Here is a 24,041-nt window from a genome sequence, read left to right as displayed (position 1 = left end):
GAGGGAGTTAGTTGGGGTCCGTGTCTTTGGTCAGTCAGTCTTGTGGAGAGGAGAGAATCTCAGGCCTTAGAGAAGAGCATGCCGGTGTGCCCGCTGTGTGCCACACACCTGGAGCCACAGGCTGGCTGAGGCTCCTGAAGGCAGGACAGAGGATCAGCCTGGTCCGTGGACAGGATATTTTGATGCAGGCCCCAAACTCTTCCTCCAGGGGAGCCAGGTTTACACACAGCCTGGCCGTGCCCCTCAGTCTTGGTCTGAACCCAGGGCCTGGCCAAGAGTGCTGCCCTGCCCATCTGGCCCCGGCGGCCTGGCAGTCTCCATCCCAGCAGGTGCCCAGCTTTACTCTGACCTTGGCTTTGCAGGTGGCCTGCTACAGCTGCACATCCGGGCAGTGGTCATCTGTCTGCCCACTCCCGGCCGGCCACGGCGAGCCTGGCATTGCTGTGCTGGACACCAGGATCTATGTGCTGGGTGGCCGCTCACACAACCGTGGCAGCCGCACGGGCTACGTGCACATCTATGACGTGGAGAAGGACTGCTGGGAGGAGGGCCCGCAACTGGACAACTCCATCTCAGGCCTGGCAGCCTGCGTACTCACCCTGCCCCGCTCCCTGCTCCTCGAGCCGCCTCGTGGGACTCCGGACCGCAGCCAGGCTGACCCGGACTTTGCCTCCGAGGTGATGAGCGTGTCTGACTGGGAGGAGTTTGACAACTCAAGCGAGGACTAGGGCTCCAGCACCTGGTGTCAGAAGGGAAGGTGGCGGGAGCTCTGAGGGCAGCGGGCCCTCAGGCGGTCCCACCTGTTGGCAGTGCCTGCTTGCCAGCTCCTGCCACCCATCCTTCACACCAATCTACAGTTGTATTTGGGGGGCTCTGCAGATCTGTGGCTGTGATCACCCTACAATGGGGAATGCTTGTGAAGGGCCCTGGTTCTCTGGAGGAGTTTACCGGGCCCACTCCACCTCAGCTTGGACGGGGCATGGCGTCACCAGCTGTCTTGGCTCCCCAATCCCTGGTTCTAGTCCCTGCTGGGCTGAGAAGGCACCCTTCTCCAAAGGGACCTGGGGACTGGCCCCGTGGGTGAGGGGGCCGAGGCACACTGCGCCCCTTTCCATGGGCAGGGAGGGAGTGGAGTGAGCCCGTCGCCTGCCTGGCATCCAGGGGCTGCCGAGCTCCCGAGGCCTGGAGAGGGAACAGAGAGACAGAGTTGCCCAAGACTGGCTCTAGTAGTAAAAAGGTCCCTTGCAGCTGGGCTTTTCTGACCCCATGTTGTTGATAAATGAAATAAATCATCTTACAAAAGGTGTGAATGTTTTCCTGTGGCCGTGGCCTCACCATCCGTTCACAGCCTGTGCAAGGCTGCCCCATGAGAAGCACTGGCTTCCGGGATCAACTGCTGAGAGGCAGTGGCAGGCCAGGAGCCCCCATCGGAGGAGGGAAAAGCACAGTACACCCCCAGCTAGCAGGGCTGTTACTGGGAAACCTGAAAACCCACCCTGGTCTGTTGACAGGTGGTCACCCGGCCTTCCCTGGTGGGGTGCTCTTCTCTGAACCTCAGTCTAGCTCCATCTCGTGGCCCCAAGTAAAGCCCAGCCCCATGTCTGGGGAGGGAGGTCTAGTCGCCATAGGCTCCTCCCTGTTTGCTGGATCTGAGTGTGCACAGAGGTGGGAAGGGGAACTGCATTTCCTCTAGGTTCACTAGCTGAGTTCTTAGCACATCATCTCAAGGGTCACGCTGGTTCAGTGGATGGCAACCTTGGGGCCACCAGTGAATGGGCTGGGCTTCTAGCACCTACTTTGCTTCTGCACAGCAGAGCTTCCACCTGAACACCCTCCCATCTGCCGCAGCTTCTGCTCTTGCAAACTCCCAACAGCAGAGAGCAATCTGCGGATGATCTGTGACTTCCCAAGTCTCCTGGGCAGAGAGCATGAGGACAACTGGTCTTCTTTCTGTACCCCAGTGTCTTGCCCAGAGCCTGTGGCAGCTGGCACTCTGTCATGGATGGAGGAGAACAGAGGGGCAGTGTAAGCTGCTTGTGGGAGGAGAAAGGGGGTAGGGTCCAGATACCCTAAGGACTTTGGGGTGTGGTGTGAGGCTAGTGGAAGTTGCTGTCTGCCCCTCAGGACCATGTGTATGATCTTCCTATCTGTCACTTGGGGCTCGAGTTCCCTGCAAAAATATGGCCCCACTCTGCAACCCCAAAGAGACATCATGCACTTATACCTCAGGTGGCAATCCCACTGTTGACCCTAGTGGGTCACTTCCAAGGGGACAGAGTGACCACGTTCTTTAGCATCATCTCCCCTGCTAAGGGTCTCACAATAAGGACCCAGCATTTCTGGTCTCTACTAATACCCAGCAGGCCAAGGCAGCAGTTCCTGCAGACCCCAGGGTTTCTGGGAAGGAGAAGCACCAGAAATGCCCACCCCCCTCCAGCGGCGTGTCCCAGGCTTGCTGGTGTAATCCCCCACCCAGAGCCATCAAGGTGCAGCCACCGCTTTGTAAGAGACCTGTGCTCTACAGGGTGGGGAAGGAGGGCCTGTGAGGCCCCATGGGCATGGGGTGGGGTAGGCTTGAGACCTGAGAGGAGTCCTGCCACCCTCCAGCCTGGAGGCATTCAGGCTACCCCCTCCCAGCACTTGTCTCAGGACCTAGGCAGCCTGGGCTCTCCAGCCTGGCAGGCTCTCAGGCCCTGCCCACATGCCCTCACTCAGCTCGGGGCTCAGCCCTTTCTGCCTGCAAAACCCTCACCCTCTCAGGTCCCCCTGGAAGCCATCCTGGCTGGAACCAGCTAGGTGGCCCAGGCTGCAGACCCCTGTGGCGTGTCTGTGTGGTTGTCTGTGGGTGCCTGTGAACTCACAGCTTCCTCATCATGATATTCACCTGGCACCAGGCCAGCCATGTGGACCGTCACTCACCCACACTTAGTCTCCTGATCGGGGGACAGACACGGGCCCTGCATTCGACCTGAACTTGCCATCAGTGGGGAGGTGGCCATGATGGGACACATGTGGAGGACTGTGGGTTTTTTTTTTTTTTTAAGATAGACTTCTTTCTTTTTTAATATTTTATTTATGTATTTATTTGAGAGAGAACACAAGCAGGGGGAGTGGCAGAGGGAGAAGCAGGCTCCCCGCAGAGGAGGGAGCCCAACACAGAGCCCAATCTCAGGAGCCTGGGATCATGACCCGAGCTGAAGGCAGATGTTTAACTGACTGAGCCACCCAGGGGCCCTGAGGACTGTGAGTCTTGAGTGAGATGAGGCTGGGGACAGTCCTGCGAGCAGTGGGAGGCAGCTGGATGTGATTAGAAAGACGGCTCTGGGTGATACCCGGATGCGGTAGGTAGAGATTTGAGACATTCATGAGGTCCTGGTGTGGGCATCATCCAGCTGCCTTCACAGAGGAGGGAATTTGGGCGTGGCAAGCAGTTCTGAGGAAAGGGAAAGAAGGTGATGGAATTTGAGACACCTGTCCATGAACTCCTAAAGCCCGGAGCTGGGCTGCCACAGGCTGCTGGGCAGGCCCTGCAGCGCCAGGGCCCTCTGTTGGGCCTCTGTTGCTGACAGTCCGTCTATGCCCCCCCCGGGAAGGGCCCCGGCACTGGGAGGGCGCTGTGAGGTCAGGGCCGTGCCCAGGCGGAGCTGCCCACAAGTGGCTGGCCTGTTTACTTGTCCCCAAGAGGTATTTGCATTTGTGATCTCGGGCTGCGACTTCCCCTTCCATCTGCCCAGCTGCTGCCTGCCTTGAGGCCTCCCTCCTGAACCCGCATGGCTGAGGGAGGCCCCAAACCTTCAAAGTTCCCAATTCGGCTCCTCCCTTCACCCACCTGCCCTGGACAGGCCTCTGGCCCAGCCAGCCTGGTGATGTCCACAGCTTGGCCTTTCAGGCAGTTATTCCAAGCCCCTCCTTCAGGCCACCTTCCACTCTGACCATCTCCAGGTCCACTGAGGAAGGACATCACCTCTCCCTCCTCCTCGGGGAGCCTGTATGCACCCCTCCCAGAGATGGCAGGTGCCCTCTCCCTGCGCCGGTCTTCCAGTCTTTCCACCAGCTCCCAACTCTAACAAAAGACAAGTTCATCTTTGCTGGGACCTGGATGCCCGGCTTCGTGTTCCCTACCCCGGCCTGCCCGCCTTTCCCGCTCCATGGTCCCTAGGATTGGGTGTGTGTCCCAGAGCACTGGCACCTCCTCTGTTCCCAGGCTGGGTTCCTCTTCCTCCCTGCCCCCCCAACCCTGTTCCCCTCAACCTTGCTCCCCTCCCCCCACCGCCGCCACTGCTCTGCTCTCTGCTGTCACCCCACTCTTCCTGCTGCAGGAGCCCCCCACCCCTGACTCCACCCTCTGGACCTTGACTTCTGGTGATCCAACAGCCTTCTGAGTACAACCTCTCTCCCAGGCTCCTCTTCCTCCCCTGGAGGAGGTTTGCAGAGTCTGCCGCTGGGGTTCTCCGGCCTCCTCCCTCGGCCTCGGCCCCCACCTGCATTGCCCGCCGCCTGTATCCGAGCCCACCGCTGGGCCATTCTCCTTCCGCGGAGCCGCCCAGGGCTCAGGTGCCCAGAGGCCTCGAGCATCCTGCTGGGCGTCCTCTGCAAGCCCCGGCTGCACAGAGGGGAGCCTGAGGGGCCACCCTCCCGGCCCAGCTCGGACTGGGCTTCGCGCGGGGGACCCCGGGCCTACTTTCGGCCCGGACCTGGGCCGTCTGCGGCCGCCCTCCCGCGGCCGGTTCCGAGGCGCTGGGGACCCGAGAGCTTCGGTGCGTCGCGTTCTCGCCCCCCACCGCCCTTCCCGCCCCGGGCCTGGCCGTGCGTTGGGCGCGCAGGGGCGGCTTCCCCCGCGGCTGTCTGGAGAGCGACGGGAAAGGCTCCGGGGCCGGGGGTTCCTCGCGCGGCCCCCGCGCCCCTCCCTCTCCCAGCGCTCCGCGGGCCGCCTCCAAGTTCGCCCCCAAGTTTGCGAGCGGCCGCGTGGGGGCGGGGGCGCGCGGAGGGGCGGCGGCGCGGCCGGAGGGTGGGGTCTGGCGCGCGGGGCGGGCGCTGCCGCCTGGCCGGCCGCGGCTGGCCCGGGATCAGGGAGCCGATGTGGAATTTCCTGCCCGGCCCGGCGCCCCTCCTGCCGCCCCCCGCCCGGCCGCGCACTCCGCTTCCGGCCGCTCTCGCTGCGGCCGCACCCGCGCCCGCGCCCGCCCCGCGCCTGCCCCGCGCCTGCCCCGCCGCATGGAGGGCGCAGGGCCCCGGGGGGCCGGGCCGGCGCGGCGCCGGGGAGCCGGGGGGCCGCCGTCGCCGCTGCCGCCGCTGCTGCTCCTGCTCTGGCTGCTGCCCGGCCCCGCGGCGCCCCAGGAGCTGAACCCGCGCGGCCGCAACGTGTGCCGCGCGCCCGGGTAGGAGCCCGGCCGGGCTGGGGGAGGGGGCCGCGGGGGCGCCAGGGCCGCGGGGCGGGGGCCGTCCGGGACCTCCCCAGGCTAAGCGCTCGGTCCTTCCCGCCGCCCTCGCCGACTCCTCTCCAGGCCGAGCCTGGGCGCCGGGCCACGACGGTGCATCCGAGGATACCCCGCACGCGGAGTCAGGAGGGGAGAACCGGGCGCAGTGGGCGCCCCGAGGGGTGACGCGCGGCGTCTGGGATTCCAGACCTAAGGGAGCGGAGCCCCCCGCGGGCTGCGGAGGCCGCAGGGAGAAGTCCGGGAAGGGCATGTGCAAAGGCCCCGGCGCGAGTGCGGCTCGAGCCCGGAGGGGCGCGAGGGTCGAGGGGAGGTGGAGCGGCGCTGCTGCGAGCAGGGAGCCGGCGAATCTCAGGCCGGCGCGGCTCCGAAGCTCGGGTTCGTGCCTTAGACGTGGGCGCGGGTGGGAGGAGGGTGGTGATGGAGCTGGGCGCCGCGGAGCCGCCGCGCTCACAGCGGACCAGAGGCGGGATCCGGGGGGACAATGACGTGCGCGGGGTCCCACGGAGGTGGGACTCCCGGGGGCAGGCTGGGTGCGCGGCGGGGCGCGCAGACGTGGGGCTCCGCGAGGTGCGGGCAGCGGGCAGGCCGCGCCGGGGAGCCGCGGGCCCGAGACCCTGCGCGGGGGAAGAGCGGAGGACAGGCCCCCAGGCGTGGCCGCCGGGCTCGGGGGACCTGGTCGGCCGGTCAGAGGCCACGGCGAGGTCAAGGGCATCTGCGCCCGGGGCCCAGGAGCCGGCATTTGGGGGTGCCTTGGCGCGAGCCGGGGCGGGTGGGGGGTGGCGCCGGGCGGGCGGGAAGCTCGGGCAGCTGGAGAGGCGGCCCCGGGGCCCCGGGCCGGGTCCCGTCGAGGCGCCCCGAGCCGCAGGGCTTTGGGAGGCCGCGTCCGGGGGCTCGGCGGCCGCCGCAGACAAGGGGCTGCGAGGGGGCCGCGCGGGGTTTCCGAGCTCGGATCCCGAGGCGCGCAGACCCCTCCCCACCGCGAGCCCCGCCTCCGGGGCGGGGGCCGGCCTGGCCCGCCATCTGCTTCACATCGACGCCGCCGCCGCCTCCCGGGCCTCCCCGGCCCCAGGAATGCAGTGGCAGCGGCGGGCGGGGCCGCGCCTGGAGAGGGGGAGGGCGCGATCGCGGCCGCCTGTCTCCGCCTCGGCGCTCCTTCCCCGGTGGGGCTCCGCGCCGGGATCCGGGGGCGGGCGCGAGCCGTCGGCAGCCTCGGCCTGCGCTCCCGTTGCCCCCGCCCCGCCCCGCGGGGTGGCCTGTTCGGTAGCCCAGAGCCCCATCCTGGTGCCACCCCTTCCCACCTGGGTGGACCGGGACAAACCGCTCAGCCTCCCTGGGCCTGCCTCGGCCAATGTCAAATGCGGTTGGGGGTGGTACCCCCCCTCGTGGAGTGGAGACGGGGTGATTGTGATTATGGGAGCCCCCGGTTTCTGGGAAGGACAGCTTTTCTGGGCACTCCCCACCCAGGGACTGGGCCATTTCTTCCATTACCCGTCCAAGGCTCCCACCAGGGGCTCAGAGTCAGGAGGACGGGAAGAGGGGGGCATACACTCAACCAGTAAAACCCCATGCACCTACTGTGTGTGCCAGGCCTGTGGTTGGTGTAGCCATACAGCGGCAGAGACAAATACCACCGTCCCCCCCAGTGGAGGAGCCTTCCAGCAAGTCATCTGACATCTAGCGAGTGCTGGGGAGGAAGTGTTCAGTGGGGAGTGCTGTGTCCTTTAGGGTCTTCTGGGGAGACCCACTGAGGGGTAATGTGTGGGCAGAGAGCCCCAGGAGAGAAGGTGTCTGGGGGCAAGGCTCTCAGTGCAAAGGAAGGCTTCTGGAAGCACAGAAAAGAGCCATGTGGGCTGGGCAGCGCCTGGGAGGGGGATGGTGGAGGAGAGGCCAAAGAATGAGGGTGGGCAGGCCACAGCAGGTTGCCCACTGCTCTGAGGACCTGGGCTTCTTCTTTGAAGGTCATGGGACCCCCCAGGGGTGTTGCACAAAGGAGAGGTGGGATCTGACCCGGTTTGGCTGCCAGCTGGCAGATGAACTTGGCTCAGGAGGGCAAAAGGGGGAACCAGCTAGGAAGTCAGTCAGGAGAAACCAGGGAGAGTGAGGGTGGCTCTCACAAGGCTGGGGCAGAGGAGGAAGTGGCTTATCCCATCGTGGATCCAGTTTGGAAGGGAGAGCGGCGTGTTTCTCCATGAATCAGGTGTGTGCTGTCCCAGTCACTGTGGAGGGGATGCCTCTGGGATGTCAGGCTCCCAGCCTGGAAGGATGGCACCACCTCAGGTGGGGAAGGCTCCAGCTGGGGGAGGCTAGGAGTTGGGTGTGGGGAGGTGGGCCCCCCTGGAGGGCTCTGAGCATTCTGAGCCCCGGGGAGTTTCCTGAGGGACTGGGCAGAGGAGAGGAGAGGACAGAGCCAAGGAGGGGGGCAGAAACCAGAGGAAGGGTGTCCAGGGGGGTAGGAGGAGAGCAGGGATGTATGGGATCCCAAGTGGCATGGTAGGCAGAGGAGCCTCCAGGCTGGATTGGAGAGAATGGGGACAGACATGGGCACAGTGGGGCAAGCAGTTCTCCCAGGGTGCTTTGCTGCATTGGCCTGGCCAGGTTCAGGATCACAGGGTTCGAATCGCGGCAGTTTTGTTTGCAATGACAGTGATCCAGAGGGGGCAGGCCGAAGCAAGGCCTGCTTGCTAAGGGACCTGGACCAGCCTGTGGCCCGGCTCCCCAGGGTCTGGCTAACTTCTAGCTCAAGAGTGGGAACTGATCCCTGTGCCAGGCCGTTTTTCTCCTCATCTCACTTTTGTAAGCTCTTGAGAGGGTGGGCTTGCCACCCCAGCCTGGCCTCCTCTGCCAGCCCCCCCGGAAGGAAAGGCTGTGGCAGCTGTCCCACAGGCTCATCCTCATGTTCTTGCCGAACCCACGTGGGCTCCATCCTGCCAGGGGGTAGAAGGTGTTAGCTCTGCTGGGTGGGGCCTAGGTGCCAGCCATGCTGGGGGTGGGGGGGTGGGACCAGGGGAACTCAGGAGCTTCCTGGAACCTGCACAGCATGGGCTGGAGAACAGTCTGCAGCTTTGGCTGAGCTCTTAGTTCCTGCCAAACACTAGACATCTTGGTTTTCTTAATACTCCCGCCAGACCCATGGGCCCTGTTCTACTGAAAGTCAGAGAGGTTAAGTTCTGTGCCCAAAGTCATAGCTTAGTGTGGCCCAAAAGCCAGACTCCTAACTACAAAGCTGTGTGGCCCCGGGGCAGAAAGTGGTCAGCGCTTCCAGGGCCATCCCAGCTGGCCATGTGGCCGGGCCCCTACGGGAGGGACACCTGCAGAGGCTCTCTACCCAGAGACCTGGGTTCAGAACGGGCAGGAAAGGCAAGAGGGTAATAGCTGGTGGATCTGGCTCTACCTGCAGATGGGCACCTGAGTCCTGTGGCGGGGCTGGGTTGCTGGAAACAATGACTAGGCCAAGCCTGCTTGTGTTCTTGGGTCTGGTTTCCTGTATCATTTGTAGAAAAGATGCTGGGGTCCATCCATTGCAGTTTGGGATTTTATGGTTCCTGTTCCCAAGGTTCCTTATCTTTGGCCTGAAAGAGAATCAAACCCCTTAGGTGGGGTGGGAGCCCATCCAGGGTGTGGCGATGTTCTCTGCTGGGGAATGGCAGGGGGTGGGTGGCATTTTGAGGGGGATGATATGGGCACCTGCGGTCTTTCTCTTCCGAGCCCGTTCTACTCACCAGGGTTTCAGGCCTTCTTCCAACTTCCTTCCAACACCACTTCCTGGTTCTGGATCAGACCCTTCTGAAGGAGCACACTTCTTTTTCTCTGAAGTATGAATAGCTGCTATGTGCCTTTAGGATCTGGGCAAAGTTCTAGGTCTAACGGGACCCAGGAACCTGCAGTCTGAGTTCCTTCTCCGGCTCCTCAGCTCCCCAAATGTGGGCACACCCCATCTCAACCCCCACATGCCCTCTCCAGGGGTATGCGTCACTCTGGCAGGGCCTCCAGACCTCTGTGCCCAGGATTTGGGAGGCTGTACTACCCTGAAAAATAACAGTTATTAGTTACTTACCTCCTACTGAGGTAGCACTTTGTACCTCGTAAAACCAAATAAAATTAAAACAAGATTTTAAAAACACGTAAATAGATGCTCTAATATCTCCTCCCTCCATTCCACGCTTTGCCCTGGTACTCTGGGCCCCTCACATTTTGCTCTCCTTGCCTTGGTGAGGACTCCCAGGGTATGCCCTCCCCCTCCACCGAGTGGACACCTCTATCAGAGGCTGCGCCTCTGCCAACTGGGTATCCAGGTGTGCCCAGCTGGCCCCACTAGTCCCTGCTGTCCAGGTCATGTCACATCTAGATGCCAGCACCCATCTGGCCGGGCCCCCACTGCAAGCAATGCCCCTTTAAGCAGGTATGGAGACTGGAGGACCTCTCACCAGCCCCTCTGGGACACCTGGGGTTCTTCCCTCAGGCCTCCTTGGCCAGGGCAGGGGTCACAGAGGAGTTAGGTGGAATGGGGAGGGGTGGGAAGACCCCTGATGGAGGGGACTGAGGAGTTCTTGGAGGCTAGCTCTCTTGGCATCGCCCTCTGCTGCCTCCCAGTGTCTGCCCTGCGGGGCTGGAGTATGGGTCTTTCCCTGCTGGGAATCCCCCCACATGACAGCAGTACCTGGCACAGGGCAGGGCCTCCACAACCACCTGTGGGCAGCGAGGGCGTGGCTGCGAGCCCTAGCAGGGACCGGCGGCGCGGCTCAGGCGCCCTTTCTCTGCCTGCAGCTCCCAGGAGCCCACGTGCTGCGCCGGCTGGAGGCAGCAAGGGGACGAGTGCGGGGTCGGTGAGTGGGGCACCCTGGGGACCTGGGCAGTGGGCAGGGACACGGAGAGGGCGGCTCGCGCGGGGGTAGGACACGCGGCGGCTCAGGCCCGTCTCCTCCGCAGCGGTGTGCGACGGCAACTCCACGTGTTCGGAGAATGAAGTGTGCGTGCGGCCGGGCGAGTGCCGCTGCCGCCATGGCTACTTCGGTGCCAACTGCGACACCAGTGAGCAGGGATCCGGGAGGGCGCCCGGCAGGGGGCAGGCCCCGGGAGGGGGCGGGGTCTGACTCGGAACGGGATCCAGCGGGAGGGAGGGTCCCCAAAGGTGGGGGGCGGGTCCGCGCGGGGCGGGTGGGGGTGGGGGGCGTCCTGTCGGGATCCCGGGCTCCGTCGCGGGCACCCCGGCCCGACACCCTCCTCGCCCGCCCCTGCAGAGTGCCCGCGCCAGTTCTGGGGCCCCGACTGCAAGGAGCTGTGTATGTGCCACCCGCACGGGCAGTGCGAGGACGTGACAGGCCAGTGTACGTGTCACGCGCGGCGCTGGGGCGCACGCTGCGAGCATGCGTGCCAGTGCCAGCATGGCGTGTGCCACCCGCGGAGCGGCGCGTGTCGCTGCGAGCCCGGCTGGTGGGGCGCGCAGTGCGCCAGCGCGTGCTACTGCAGCGCCACGTCGCGCTGCGACCCACAGACGGGCGCGTGCCTGTGCCACGCAGGCTGGTGGGGCCGCAGCTGCAACAATCAGTGCGCCTGCAACACGTCGCCGTGCGAGCAGCAGAGCGGCCGCTGCCAGTGTCGCGAGCGCACTTTCGGCGCGCGCTGCGAGCGCTACTGCCAGTGCTTTCGCGGCCGCTGCCACCCTGTGGACGGCACGTGCGCCTGCGAGCCGGGCTACCGCGGCAAGTACTGCCGGGAGCCGTGCCCCGCCGGCTTCTACGGCCTGGGCTGCCGCCGCCGGTAAGCGCGGCCCCTGACCCGGGGGAGAGGGGCGGGGGGCGGGGCGCCGAAGGGCGCGGGGGGTGAGGCGGCTCTGGGCCCCGCCTAGCCTCCCGCCCCGTCCCCAGATGTGGCCAGTGCAAAGGCCAGCAGCCTTGCACGGTGGCCGAGGGCCGCTGCCTGACATGCGAGCCCGGCTGGAACGGCACCAAGTGCGACCAGCCGTGCGCCACCGGCTTCTACGGCGAGGGGTGCGGCCACCGCTGCCCGCCCTGCCGCGACGGGCACGCCTGCAACCACGTCACTGGCAAGTGCACGCGCTGCAACGCGGGCTGGATCGGCGACCGGTGAGCAGCAGCCCGTGCCCGAATGCGTCCCCCGCGCGCAGCCCCCCGTCCCCGCCAATCCCCGAGTGCTCTCCGCGGAGGGCACCGTGGGGTTTGGGTTCTTTTGCTCCCGTTTCCTCTAACTCCGCCCCGCCCCGCCCCCCGCGTTCCGAGGTGCGAGACCAAGTGCAGCAATGGCACTTACGGCGAGGACTGTGCATTTGTGTGCAACGACTGCGGCAGCGGCCACTGCGACTTCCAGTCGGGGCGTTGCCTGTGCAGCCCCGGAGTCCACGGGCCCCAGTGAGTCCCAGGGACCCAAAGAGGGTCAGGGGGTAGTACTGGGCACAGGGATCCAGCCAGACCCCAGGTGCTGTTGATGGTGGCCCACTAGACCGGACCCAGGCTTGTCCCTTCAAACTGCGTCTTCCAGAACCGCAGCTAGGGAATGCTCAGGCTCTTTGGGGGCAGTTTCCTGCCCTGGCGTGGAGCCAGCGCTCCGGGCAGGATCTGGCAACCAGCTCAGCCTGTGGCCAGTGGGCTCCTGAGGACCGCAGGGTTGAGGTGACCCCGAGCTGTGCCGAGAGAGCAGAGGCCTCCACTGAACAGCCATGAGCCCCGGCTGGCAGCCCCTCTTCTCACGCACAGTCAGCCCAGAAGTGGACACTGCGTCCCCCAGGTCCCATCCCGCTAGTTTGCGACACATTTCCAAAACGTTGATCATCCAGTGTACGCCTGGCGGCGGTGGTGGGCATCAAACCCTAGAGAATGGGGACAGGAAACCAGGACTGTCTGGGGGCAGGGGCGAGGGCGAGAGGCGTCACGGAGGGCCGCTGTGGCCCTTCCTGACCCGGTGCCCCTGCAGCTGTAACCTGACGTGCCCGCCGGGGCTCCACGGCGTCGACTGCGCCCAGGCCTGCAGCTGCCACGAGGACTCGTGCGACCCGGTCACTGGTGCCTGCCGCCTGGGTGAGTGGTCGAGGGGGCATCGTGTTGAAGAAGACGCCGAGGGTGCCGGCGCCCGCCCTGACCCCGACGCTTTCCCGCAGAGACCAACCAGCGCAAGGGCGTGATGGGCGCGGGGGCGTTGCTGGCCCTGCTCCTCGGCCTGCTGCTCTCGCTGCTCGGCTGCTGCTGCGCCTGCCGCGGCAAGGACCCCGCGCGCCGGTGAGGCCCGACGCCGCCCGCTCTCCCGGGTTCCGGCCGCGCGCCCCGGGCCTGGGGCCCCGCCGGGGGGGGGGGTGGGGGGCGGCCCTGCGCGCCTGAGCTCCGGCTCCCGCGGGGATCCGACCCCTGCAGGCCCCGCCCCCTCACTCAGGCCCCGCCCCCGCAGGGAGCTCACCCTCGGGAGGAAGAAGGCGCCGCAGCGACTGTGCGGTCGCTTCAGCCGCATCAGCATGAAGCTGCCCCGGATCCCGCTCCGCAGGCAGAAGCTGCCCAAGGTCGTAGGTAAGGATACCGGCACGGGGTCTCTGGGGGCACGCCCCCCGATGCAGGACATACCGGGCCTTGGGTGTTGATGTGGGTGGTCTGGGGAGGGACGGAAAGTAGGGCTCCTGATGCCGGTGAGCCCGGGAAGGAAGGCAGCACGCTCCGGTGTGCAGGCAGGTGTGGGGGCGTGTCGGGGAAGTTTGGGCCCTGTTTCGGTGAGTGGGAGTGATTGCACCCCGAGTGTGTGGACATCCTGGCAGGACTGCGCTAGCTGCAGGTGAACAGCGGGCAGGAGTGGGGAGGTGTGGTGGTAGGTGGGACCTATGCATGGAAACCCTGCTACGTGTAGCGCCCGCCCGGCACCCGCCTGGACTCCCTGCAGTGCTCTGGGCCCTTCTGGAAGGCGGGCAGGCTCCTCCCACAGTTCCCCCACCCCATGTCAGGATCCAGATTGGAGGGAGGTGCTTCTCTCCCGTCTGTTTGCACTGATACAAACCAGGAGCGGACTCTCCCTCTTTGCCACCTGTTTCTGAAGATGAAGGGGAGGGGAGACTCATTTCCTGGGAGGTAAAGGTGGTGACAGCTGAGAAAACCCCTTAGCCCACTCAGCGAGGTGGGATTTATGGACACAAGTGTGGGGGCTGGACCCCACATCCTAGCTACGAAAGGGGGACAGGCCAGCCGGCCTCTGAGATCCACCCCCCCCATTGTGGGTTCTACATTCATGGAGGCTAGGCCTGGGAGTTCAGACTGATGAGATGGGCTGAGCCAAAGGGTGCCCTTGCCACTGCATGCTTGGGCTGATACAAATGCTTCAAGGCTCTCTGGGTCCCACAAGGCAGGGGCTGAATGTGGCTTGGAGGCCCTGATGGCCTGTCCCAGCCAGGTGTTCTCTCTGGCCCTCTTTTTCCAACACTTCAGCCCATCCTTGTTCTGCTTCCTGGCTGCACACACTAACCTTGCACCTTTGACTGCGTTGTTCCCCCTTCTCTCTTTTTACCAGTCGACCTCCACCCATTCTCCCATCTCCTGCCTGTTGAATTGCCTGTTCCACCCACCGTCTTAGGGTAGGGCTGGTCTTAGTTATGCCATCATTTGTTGCAGAAGGGCTAGTGAGGGCACAGGCCAGGGTAGGGTGGGGCCCCTGGCAGCTGTGCCTCCCTCCTTCCCCAGTGGCCCATCACGACCTGGATAACACACTCAACTGTAGCTTCCTGGAGCCACCGTCGGGGTTGGAGCAGCCCTCGCCATCATGGTCCTCCCGGGCCTCCTTTTCCTCCTTTGACACCACTGATGAAGGGCCCGTGTACTGCGTACCCCACGAGGGTGAGTACTGCTCTGCTTGGGCCTCTGTCCAGTTAAGGGAAATGTTCCACCTGGAAAGATCTCTGTGCTCCGAGGGACAGGGATCGTGGGGATGAAGGGTGTGGTGATGCTCCTAACTGGGGGCTGGACACAGAGCCAAGGCTGTGGAGTGGTTCTGTGCTGCTCAGTGCTGGACTAGGGTAGGGTCTGGGGAGGCGGGTGGGCTCTCCTGTCTTTAGCCCAGCTCAGATTCACTTCTTGAGGGAGACCATTCATAAAGAAGGTTCTGGGCTTGGGTAGATGGCAGAGGAGACAGGAGCGGATGGTCTACAGGGTGTGGGGCACTTTCCCCTGGAGTTTTGGCCACAGACACCTGGAAGGAGCTGGTTTTCTGGACTTGGCCTCTCTTTCCTTGACTATCCCTCTGGGTGACCTTGGGCAGGTGACTAACCTGAGCCTTAGAAGCCTTCTCTCTCTTTTTAAAAGATTTTATTTATTTATTCATGAGAGACACATAGAGAGAGAGAGGCAGAGACACAGGCAGAGGGAGAAGCAGGCTCCATGCAGGGAGCCTGAGGTGGGACTCGATCCTGGGACTCCAGGATCACGCCCTGGGCCAACCAACGGCGGCGCTAAACCGCTGAGCCACGCGGCTCCCCAGAAGCCTTATCTCTTGATGAGGAATAATACTCCTTGGAGGTGTTCCAGAGTCATAGTTGATGATGTGCCTCCCCCCCCCCCCCCCCGCCACTCAGGTTGGGGATGTGGTGGCGGAGGGGTGCCAGGCCAGGCCGAGGTTGGGGCTTCAGCCCCAGGAGATCAGCACACCCGAGGGCTTGTAGCCGGTGCTGTGATTTCCCCAGGCGCGTCTAGATGCCAGGAGACAGCATCAGCTGGGGCGGCGAGGACGAGGGGGAAGGGCGAGGGGTTTGCCTGCAGGCAGATGCGAGCGCCCTGCGGAGGCCTTGAGCGCCGGCGCTTCTTCCCTGGGCAGAGACCGCAGCCGAGAGCCGGGACGCGGAGCCCCCCACGGCCCCTGCCGAGGCGCCGGCGACCCTGCCCGCGTCCGCAGAGGAGGCGACGCCCCTCCCCGCGTCCTCGGACAGCGAGCGGTCGGCGTCGAGCGTGGACGGGCCCGGCGGGGCGCTGTACGCGCGCGTGGCCCGGCGCGAGGCCCGGCCGGCCCGGGCCCGGGGCGAGGCGGGGGGCCTGTCTCTCTCGCCATCCCCCGAGCGCAGGAAGCCACCTCCACCCGACCCTGCCACCAAGCCCAAGGTGTCCTGGATCCACGGCAAGCACGGCGCCGCTGCCGCTGCCCGCGCGCCGTCCCCGCCGCTCCCGGGACCCGAGGCCGCGCCCAGCCCCAGCAAGAGGAAACGGACGCCCAGCGACACGTCGGCGCGGCCGGAGGAGCCCGGCAGCCCCCGGGCCCGCGACCCGACGCCCCGGCCCCCGGGGCTGGCGGAGGAGGCGCCAGCCCTGGCCTCCCCCTCGCCGCCCCGGGCTCGGGCGCGGGGCCGCGGCCCCGGCCTCTCGGAGCCCACGGACGCGGGCGGCCCCCCGCGCAGCGCGCCCGAGGCCGCCTCCCTGCTGGCGGCGGAGCTGCGCGACAAGACTCGCAGCCTGGGCCGCGCCGAGGGGGCTCCGGGCGCGCAGGGCCCGCGGGAGAAGCCGGCGCCGCCGCAGAAGGCCAAGCGCTCGGTGCTGCCCGCCTCGCCGGCGCGCGCGGGCCCTGCGCCCGAGGCCCCGGGGCCCGAGAAGGCGGCGGCCGGCGCGCCCGCGCCCGACACCCCCCGGAAGAAGACCCCCATACAGAAGCCGCCGCGCAAGAAGAGCCGGGAGGCGGCGGGCGAGCCGGGCAGGGCCGGCGCCCCCACCCTGTAGCCGGCGGCGGCCCGGCGCGCCCGCAGGTTCCCCAGGCTTAGCAGCGCTGCTTGCCACCCCGCGTCCCGCGCCCGCCCGACGTGCCCGCGGCGGCCTCCCGGGGCCTCGGCCCGGAGCCGCGGGGCGGGAGGCCGCGTATCGTATCGTCGGCTCCGGCTCCCACGGGCGCTCAGCAGGCCCCTCCCCGCCCCTTGGCCGAGGGCTCCGAGGGCTCCGAGGGCTCCGAGGGCTCCGCCGGGCGGGGGTCCCGAGGGCCGAGGACCCGAGGGTTCCGCCTGGAGACCGCGTCTCACGGACCCGGAGCGCGCCCGACGGGGCGCCTTCTCATTGGTTGAGGCCAGACGCACTTCCGCCTCGGCCGCCTCTCATTGGTCGGGGCCTGGCGCCCTGGCCGGGGGCCTCTCCTAGACGGTAGCCCAGGGCTACTTCCGGCAGCCGGGCTGCTCCCGCTGGCCCGCCCGGGCGTCTGGTGGACTGGAGCCTGGGGAGGAGGGCTGGTCTCTGCTCCTCGGGGGCCTCGGCGTCCCCCGGCCCGGCCTGTGCCCCCACGTCCCCCTCTGCGTCCCCAGCCCCGGCCCCTCAGCTGTCGAGCTGGTTTTGATGGCCCCCCACCACCCCACGTGCCGCGGGAAGCCGAGGGGCGACTCCAGTGGCCTGAGGACACGTATTTATAGGCCCCCGGCAGGGCTGCCCCCCATCCGGGTGCCCCAGGATGGGCTCCTCCCGGCAGGGGCTTGGCCAAAGCTTTCTGAATAAAGTGCCTTTTTTTTCTCCTGTGCTTTGCTTCCTTCCTCTACGCCCGTCCTCGCTCAAGGATCTTCCCCCAAAGGATCCGGGAGACCTCTTCCCTCTGCGGCCTGTGCTCACGCTCCGGGCCCGGCGGCGGCTGGAAGCCCAGGTGTGGGTCCCCCGGGACCCTCAGCCCATCGCTTAGGTATCGGGTCCACCGGGCCCCCCCTTGGCCCACCCCGATCTCCCCGCAGCCCAGAACAGGCCAGCGCGGGGAGCTTGTGCCGGGCGCGGCCTCTGACCTGTGCTGCTCCCCCGGGCCCTGCTGTTACACTCGGGGGCTCCCCACTCTTTGGTGTGGCGGCGGCGGGTCAGAGGCTGAGGCCAGGGGCCAGTGGGCCACAGGCACCGCTCCAGCCGGCCTCGTCAGGCACAAACAAGATGGTCTGGCCCTGCACAGAGCCCCGCTGTCTGCCTCAATGGGCTCCTTGTCCTCCGCCGGAAACTCTCCCCCGGCCTCCCTCCCCGCCAGGCAGCGGCAGGCGGGGGAGAGGGACGGGAGCGTGCCTGGCCCAGAGCCCTGGCGGGCCTCACAGGCAGGCCCGGCCCGCCAGGCTTCTATCTGTGCCCGTTCGCCCCCAGCCCCCGGCGTCGTCACTGCCCCTGGCCCTCGGCGGGCCTCCCGGTGACCTCCCTGGCCTAGGAAGCCAGCTTTCTCGGGCACCCCCTGGCCTCTGTCCACCCAGGCTCCTCCCAGCCCCCCGCCTCTGGCCGGCAGGTCCCTTTCCATCTTGAGGCCCGGCAGGTTGGATCAGGAGATTAGGCCAGCGCCGTCCAGTCACCTCCCCAGCCCCGCGGCGCAGCCCGGGCGCTGGCAGCCCAGGGGTCTCACCCCGCGAGTCTCGCCCGCGGGCCGCGCATCACGTCGCCGTCCACTTCAGTGACCCATACGGGGGCTCAGCCACCTGAGTGGAGACGGCCTCCTGCCGCGGCGGGACGTCTGATGTGGCTTTACATGGGCATAGTCCTGGCGTTTGGCCTGGTCGGCGGCACGCGGAATGCAGGCTTCCCTGTGGCCAGGCGGGCTCCCTCCCGGCCCTGGCCCTGCGGCCGGCCACCTCCGAGGCTCCCGGGCACCGGGCCACGCCGGCTGCTGGGGCTGAGAACACAGGCTGAGCGGCGGCCAGGAGGGCCGGATGCCCAGCGCGGCCCGGCGAGGCCAGGGCAGACCGGGGGTGGCGGGGAGCGCAGTGCAGTGGTCCAGGCACGCAGCGACGGGTTTGCCCTGCACCCCCTCCCCCGCCCCCAGCGAGGCCCACATGTCGCTCCCCGACCCCCAAACCTTAGCTCCAGCTCCCCCTCTCCTCGCGGTCTGGAGTCAGCGTAGACCCGGCCTGTCCTGCCCCCCCCCCCCAGCTCTCCCTGCCTTGCGAACCCTCCAGGTGCCAAGACCTTGACCCTCAGGACCCCCTCGAGTGGGTGCCTCACGGGGGCACCGCCGTGCTTCCAGCAGCCCCTGTCGCCCGCCTCCTCGGAGGGCACGATGCTGTGGCCTGGAGGCCGGGTTAGGAACGGAGCCAAGGCCCCCCCACCCCCCAGGATCCGGGGAGCCGCCAGGACCCCCGGCAGCCCCCGCCTGACACCCGCTTCCTCCCCCTCCTCGGGCGCCGCAGTGCCAGCTTCCAGGGAAGGCGCCACAGAAGGAACCGCGGCTGCTGGAACCTCCGTTGCCATGGCGATGGGGACCACAGGACCCACATCTGGTAGCGATTGAGGAGGAAAAATTATGAGTCGTGGAAAACGCAAATATTTTTTGTAGCACAGAGCACAAAGGAGCGGGAGGAATGTGGGCCTGGAGGAGGCCGGAGGCAGCCCGGGCTTCAGGGCTTCAGGGGCCCGCGGCTCGACACCCGCTCGCAGCCCGCGGGAGCCCACGGACAGGCGTCCCCCAGCACGCAGCCGGCCGCCCGCCACGCACAACACAAGCCCCGGAGCGACACACGCCCCGCCGGACACACACGCGCACTGAGGCACACACTGTAACGTGGACGTGCACATGCGACAAGACCCGAGGCCGCACAGAGACCTTCATCTGCCAGCACATGCATGCACGCACACACGTACACACCCGCACACACGCACACACACACACTCCACCTGACAGAAAGAGACACTCTCTCCAACACAAACACACAACTCAACACACATGGAAACGCCGAGACAGAATCACACCCAGCAACCCCGCAACCAGCCCCAGAAACACCAGAAGCACCCACACTGCAACAAACGTACGCACACAGCTCGGCCACAGGAAGACAAGGAGCACACTCACCCTGGAAGTAACACACACACAAATCCAGCTGATGCACAGAAGCAGAAAGTCATTCCGTGATATGCACAGGAGAGCCGAGACAGACACTCACTGCCACTCACACACCCATCTTGGGCCACAAAAGAGACCACAAGACACACAACCCTGCGATGCAAGAACACACACCACCGGCTTACAGGGGCATTGAGAGCGAGACACACCTTACAACGCACACAACACCGGACCCACAGACGCACCGAGAGACTGTGCGATCCCATAAGACCTGCTGTACCAGAGATGGCCAGAGGGACACACGCTAAGACATGAACACATATGCCACCAGGCAAACAGAAACACGGTAACACACACAAATCGCAACACACACACATTCCATCAGGTTCATAGAGCCAACGAGACATACACCTTAAGAACACACACGTCACTTGACACAGGGAAACATAGAGACAGACACACCAAGAAACACACGTGCCCTACAGCAAATGGAAACACAGGGACAGACAGAGAGCCCCTAAGACAACTAAATGCTGAGGCAGTCCCCCCGCCCCCCCACACACACTCTGCTAGAAACACAGATACAAGTCTTGCTCGCACCCTGCGAACACACAAGCACACAACCAGACACACAGAGCATGAGACAGGCTGACAACATTTATCTGAGCCTGTGCTCCAGAAAACCATCGATGGTTGAGAAATCCCACTCCAGGAAGTGGCTAAAAGACCACTTTGCCCTCATCCCTGCAAAACCCCCTCCGCTCGGCCTCATGACTCCCTTGTCTACCTGCCTCTAGAAAAACCCAAGCCCCATCCTTTCCGTGTGGACATTCCTCATCAGCAAACTTTCTTCTTGTTGCTGTAGCCTGAACGGAATCATCTCCCTCACTGTCTGAGACATTTCCCCCCACGGTTCTGGGGCCCTGACTGGGTGCGGATCGGACCCGATCTCAGGGTCCCTGTTCCCTCTGTTCCAGGTGACGACGCTTCCTGGAGCCCTCGGGTGCCACCCCTGCCTAGCAGCCTGGGCTTCACGGGGATTCCCGCTCTGGTCCTGTGCTCTCTGGCTCTCGTCCGTTGGAAGCATGCTTAGGATTTGATTTTGATTCTTTTTGAGGACTTCATGGATTTTTGGTGCCAGATTCTTTGGGTTCCGTGGTCTGACCAGTTGGTTTTGTTTCTGTTACTCTTTCCCGTTTGTCTATTTGTTTTGAGCTGAAACGAATGAAGAGTTTGAACCTTTCTGGGAAGATGGTTTAGAGATGTGGCCAATAATAGATGGAAGGAGTTGTCTTGAAGGTTTTCTTAGGATTGGTCAGAGAGGCTGCAATAGGAACAGGGAAGCAAGCAGGTGCTTGTGACACACCCAGCGGCTAGCACACTTTCGTGAGGCTGGCCCACATGCTTGGCAACGCCTCCCAAGAGGGCAGTGGTGTACAGGGTGGGATGAGGACAGCCGAAGCCTGGGGGCAGAGGAGAAGTCGAAAAGCAGGTTCAGGTGTCCTCGAAGGTCAGGGCCCAGGCAGAGGAGGAGGAGGGCAAGAGAGGGAGGAAGAGCATCCAGGTGGAGGAGACATCCGATGATGCCCAGTGGGGCCTGGATGGGGCACCTGGGGTCATCGGGGACAGTCCATCTTCAGGTGACATCAATGTAGGATTGAGTCCAGCTGCAGGGCTGAGGCCTCCTGGTTCAGACAAGAAGTTGATTAGTTTCAGGGGCGCCTGGATGGCTTGGTTGGTTAAATGTCTATCTTTGGCTCAGGTCATGATCCCAGAGCCCTGGGATCCAGCCCTGCATCTGACTCCCTGCTGAGAGGGGAGCCTGCTTTTCCTGCCTCTCCTCCCCCAGCTTGCGTGCTTTCTCTCTCTCGTCAAGTAAATAAATAAAATCTTAAATAAATAAATAAAGTTGGTTAGTTTCACTATAACTAATGTGCGGAAACAACCTGACTGTCCATCGATGGATAAATGGATAAACAAGATGCGTTCCATCCACACAACAAAATACTATTCAGCTTTACAAATGGAAATTCTGGGGATGCCTGGGTGGCTCAGTGCTTGAGCATCTGCCTTCAGCTCAGGGCGTGATCCTGGGGGCCTGGGATCGAGTCCCAAATAGGGATCCCTACAGGGAGCCTGCTTCTCCTCCCTCTGCCTGTGTCTTTGCCTCTTTCTGTGTGTGTCTCTCATGAATCAATCAATTTTTTAAAAAATGGAAGTTCTGACACCTGCTACAAGATGGATGAACCTTGAGGATGTTATAAGAAATGAAGTAAACCAATCACAAAAAGACACTTACTGTATGGTTCCATTTATATGAGGCACCAATCGTAGTCAAATTCATAGAGAGAGAAAGAATATGGTGGTGCCAGGGGCTGGGGAGGGGAGCATAGAGAGAGTGGTTTCATGAGGACAGAGTTTTAGGGTGGGTTTTTTTTTTTTTTGGTATTTATGTATTTTTGGGGGGGTGAAAGAGGAGAGGGAGAGAGAGAGAGAGAGAGAAGGGGGACAGAGAGAGAGAATCTCAAGCAGACTCCACACTGAGCACAGAGCCAGATGGGTGCTCAATCTCAGGACCCTGACATCATGACCTGAGCCCAAACCAAGGGTTGGATGCTTAACTGACTGAGCCACCCAGGACTCCCAGAGTTTCAGCCTTATAAGATGCAGACAGTTATGGTGATGGACAGTGCTGATGCCTGCACCACAATGTGAATACACACACACACACACACACACACACACACTGATCTGTACCTTTAAAAATGGTTACAATGGTAAGTTTTACGTTATGTATATTTCAAGCCAACAACAAAAAAAAGGGGGGGGGAGAGTTGGTTAGAGGCAGGTCAAGGGCCTCACTGGATTGGTAATGGCTTTGAGTTAAACACTGGGACTCAGAAGCTGCTGATGGTCTGGACCATGGTGGTGGTCACAGTGGGAAACAGAGGAGGCCACTGGTGGGGATATGATCGTCCCCAAAGTGCCCACTGCATACACGCCCTCCCTATGTGAGACATTCCATTTCATTTTTTACAAGATTTATTTACTTATTTTTAAAGATTTTATTTTATTTTTTTAATTCATGAGAGACACGCAGAGAGGCAGAGACACAGGCAAAAGGAGAAGCAGGCTCCATGCAGGGAGCCCAATGTGGGGCTTGATCCCAGGATCCCAGGATCACACCCTGAGCCAAAGGCAGATGCTCAACCACTGAACCACCCAGGTGTCTCCATTTTTTAAAAGACTAAACAAATTTTTAAAAAAGATTTTATTTATTTATTCATGAGAGACACACAGAGAGGGGGGGTGCAGAGACACAGGCAGAGGGAGAAGCAGGCTCCATGCGGGGAGGCTGATGTGGGACTCGATCTCCGGACCCTGGGATCAGGCCCTGAGCCGGAGGCAGACACTCAACCGCTGAGCCACCCAGGCATCCCAGAGATTTAAAATTTTTTAAAGGTAATCTCCACAGCCAACGTGCAGCTCAATCCCACAACCCTGAGATTAAGAGTCACACCCCCCACCGACTGAGCCAGGGCGACGCCCCTATTCCACTTCAAATTAAAACTCTAATGTTCATCTATTTGTGAACACGCAGGTATTAGCCAAAAAAAAAGCCAATTCATTTGCCTCAGAGTATTATTGACAGAAGTCAGCTGATTAGATTTAATGAGAATTTTTTTTTACAGTCACGGAACCCTCATTCAGTCAGGAATTCCAGGACATCAGAAATTATGTCAAATCAGATGTTCAGCATTTTGGCCTTCCAAGACCAAGGTCAGGGCTAAGTGGTAGAACATGGTTTATCTGAAGGACAGGGCAGCCCCAATGGCCCAGCGGTTTAGCGTCGCCTTCAGCCCAGGGCGGGATCCTGGAGACCCTGGATCGAGTCCCATGTCTCTGCCCCCCCCCCCACCCGATCTCTCTCTGTGTCTCTCATGAATAAATAAATAAATAAATCTTAAAAAAAAAAAAAAAAAAAAAAACACTGGGCAGCCGGGGTGGCTCAGTTGTTTGGCACCTGCCTTCCGCCCAGGGAGTGATCCTGGGGACCTGGGATCAAGTCCCGCTTCCGGCTCCCTGCATGGAGCCTGCTTCTCCCTCTGCCTGTGTCTCTGCCTCTCTCTCTCTCTGTGTCTCTCATGAATAAATAAATAAAGTCTTTAAAAAAATAATAAAAAATAAATAAAAAAACACTGAAGGACAAAGCACAAACTTAGTCGTTCAGTTTTCTTTATGCCATCATAGATTAAAGCTCATATTTTCTTGGTCAATTTTTTCAGAGGTTTTTCCTTTCCATCTTGATTTGCTTTCTTTTAAAAATAGACTTTCTTTTTTATGTATTTATATTTTTAAAAAAGATTTTATTTATTTATTCATGAGAGACACAGGCAGAGGGAGAAGCAGGCTCCATGCAGGGAGCCCAACGCGGGACTCGATCCCAGGACCCCAGGATCACACCCTGGGCCGAAGGAAGGCGCTAAACCGCTGAGCCACCAGGGATCCCCAGACTTTCGTTTTTAGAGCAGTTTTAGGTTCACAGCGAAATGAGCAGAAGGTACAGAGAGTTCCCATATTTCCCCGGCCCCGCCCCCGGCCTTCCCCCCTGTCGCCATCCCCCACTGAGCGGGGCATCTGTCACATGATAGACCTACGCTGACAAGTCTTATCACCCAGAGACCACAGTTTACATTAGAGCTCACTCTCCTTTTTTTTTTTTTTTTTAAGATTTGTTTACTTATTTTAGAGAGAGAGGGAGCGCGAGAGGAGGGGAGGGAGGGGAGAGGGAGAATCTCGAGCCGACCCCGCTGAGCCCTGGGATCACGACCTGAGCTGAAACCGAGTCAGACGCTGAGCTGGACGTTT

At 62.9% G+C, this 24,041-nt stretch overlaps 2 protein-coding genes and 1 long non-coding RNA gene across 4 annotated transcripts in view; 2 read left to right on the top strand and 1 right to left on the bottom strand.

The window, feature by feature from the left end:
- Positions 1-1,304, top strand: part of KLHL22 (kelch like family member 22) — a 39,636-nt gene extending 38,332 nt beyond the window's left edge. The window contains exon 7 of the mRNA XM_072803588.1: positions 363-1,304. Coding sequence (XP_072659689.1) covers positions 363-728 — 366 coding nt within the window. The 3' untranslated portion in view covers positions 729-1,304. The remainder of the gene's footprint in view (positions 1-362) is intronic.
- A 1,705-nt stretch (positions 1,305-3,009) lies between these two features.
- On the bottom strand, positions 3,010-4,963 carry LOC140619081 (uncharacterized). Of its 2 annotated transcripts, none has more exons than XR_012018999.1 (3): positions 4,352-4,963; positions 3,830-4,063; positions 3,010-3,433 (listed from the first exon to the last, which is right to left on the bottom strand). It is a non-coding gene; the product is annotated as an uncharacterized lncRNA (long non-coding RNA). The 2 variants fall into 2 exon arrangements; XR_012018998.1 differs by having other exon boundaries at positions 3,013-3,433; positions 4,390-4,963.
- A 251-nt stretch (positions 4,964-5,214) lies between these two features.
- On the top strand, positions 5,215-16,894 carry SCARF2 (scavenger receptor class F member 2). Its single transcript, XM_072803587.1, has 11 exons — positions 5,215-5,378; positions 10,203-10,261; positions 10,365-10,466; positions 10,676-11,195; positions 11,303-11,521; positions 11,675-11,803; positions 12,366-12,469; positions 12,550-12,667; positions 12,834-12,949; positions 14,105-14,257; positions 15,231-16,894. Exons 1-11 carry the CDS (start codon positions 5,215-5,217, stop codon positions 16,118-16,120), a joined length of 2,574 nt encoding a protein of 857 aa, XP_072659688.1. The 3' UTR covers positions 16,121-16,894.
- The last annotated feature ends 7,147 nt before the right edge of the window (positions 16,895-24,041 follow it).

The sequence above is a fragment of the Canis lupus genome, chromosome 27 (genome assembly GCF_048164855.1).
Source record: "Canis lupus baileyi chromosome 27, mCanLup2.hap1, whole genome shotgun sequence".
Classification (NCBI taxonomy): Eukaryota; Metazoa; Chordata; class Mammalia; order Carnivora; family Canidae; genus Canis; species Canis lupus.
The sequence above is the reverse complement of the archived record's forward strand: the minus strand, read 5'-3'. Positions and strand labels throughout refer to the sequence as shown.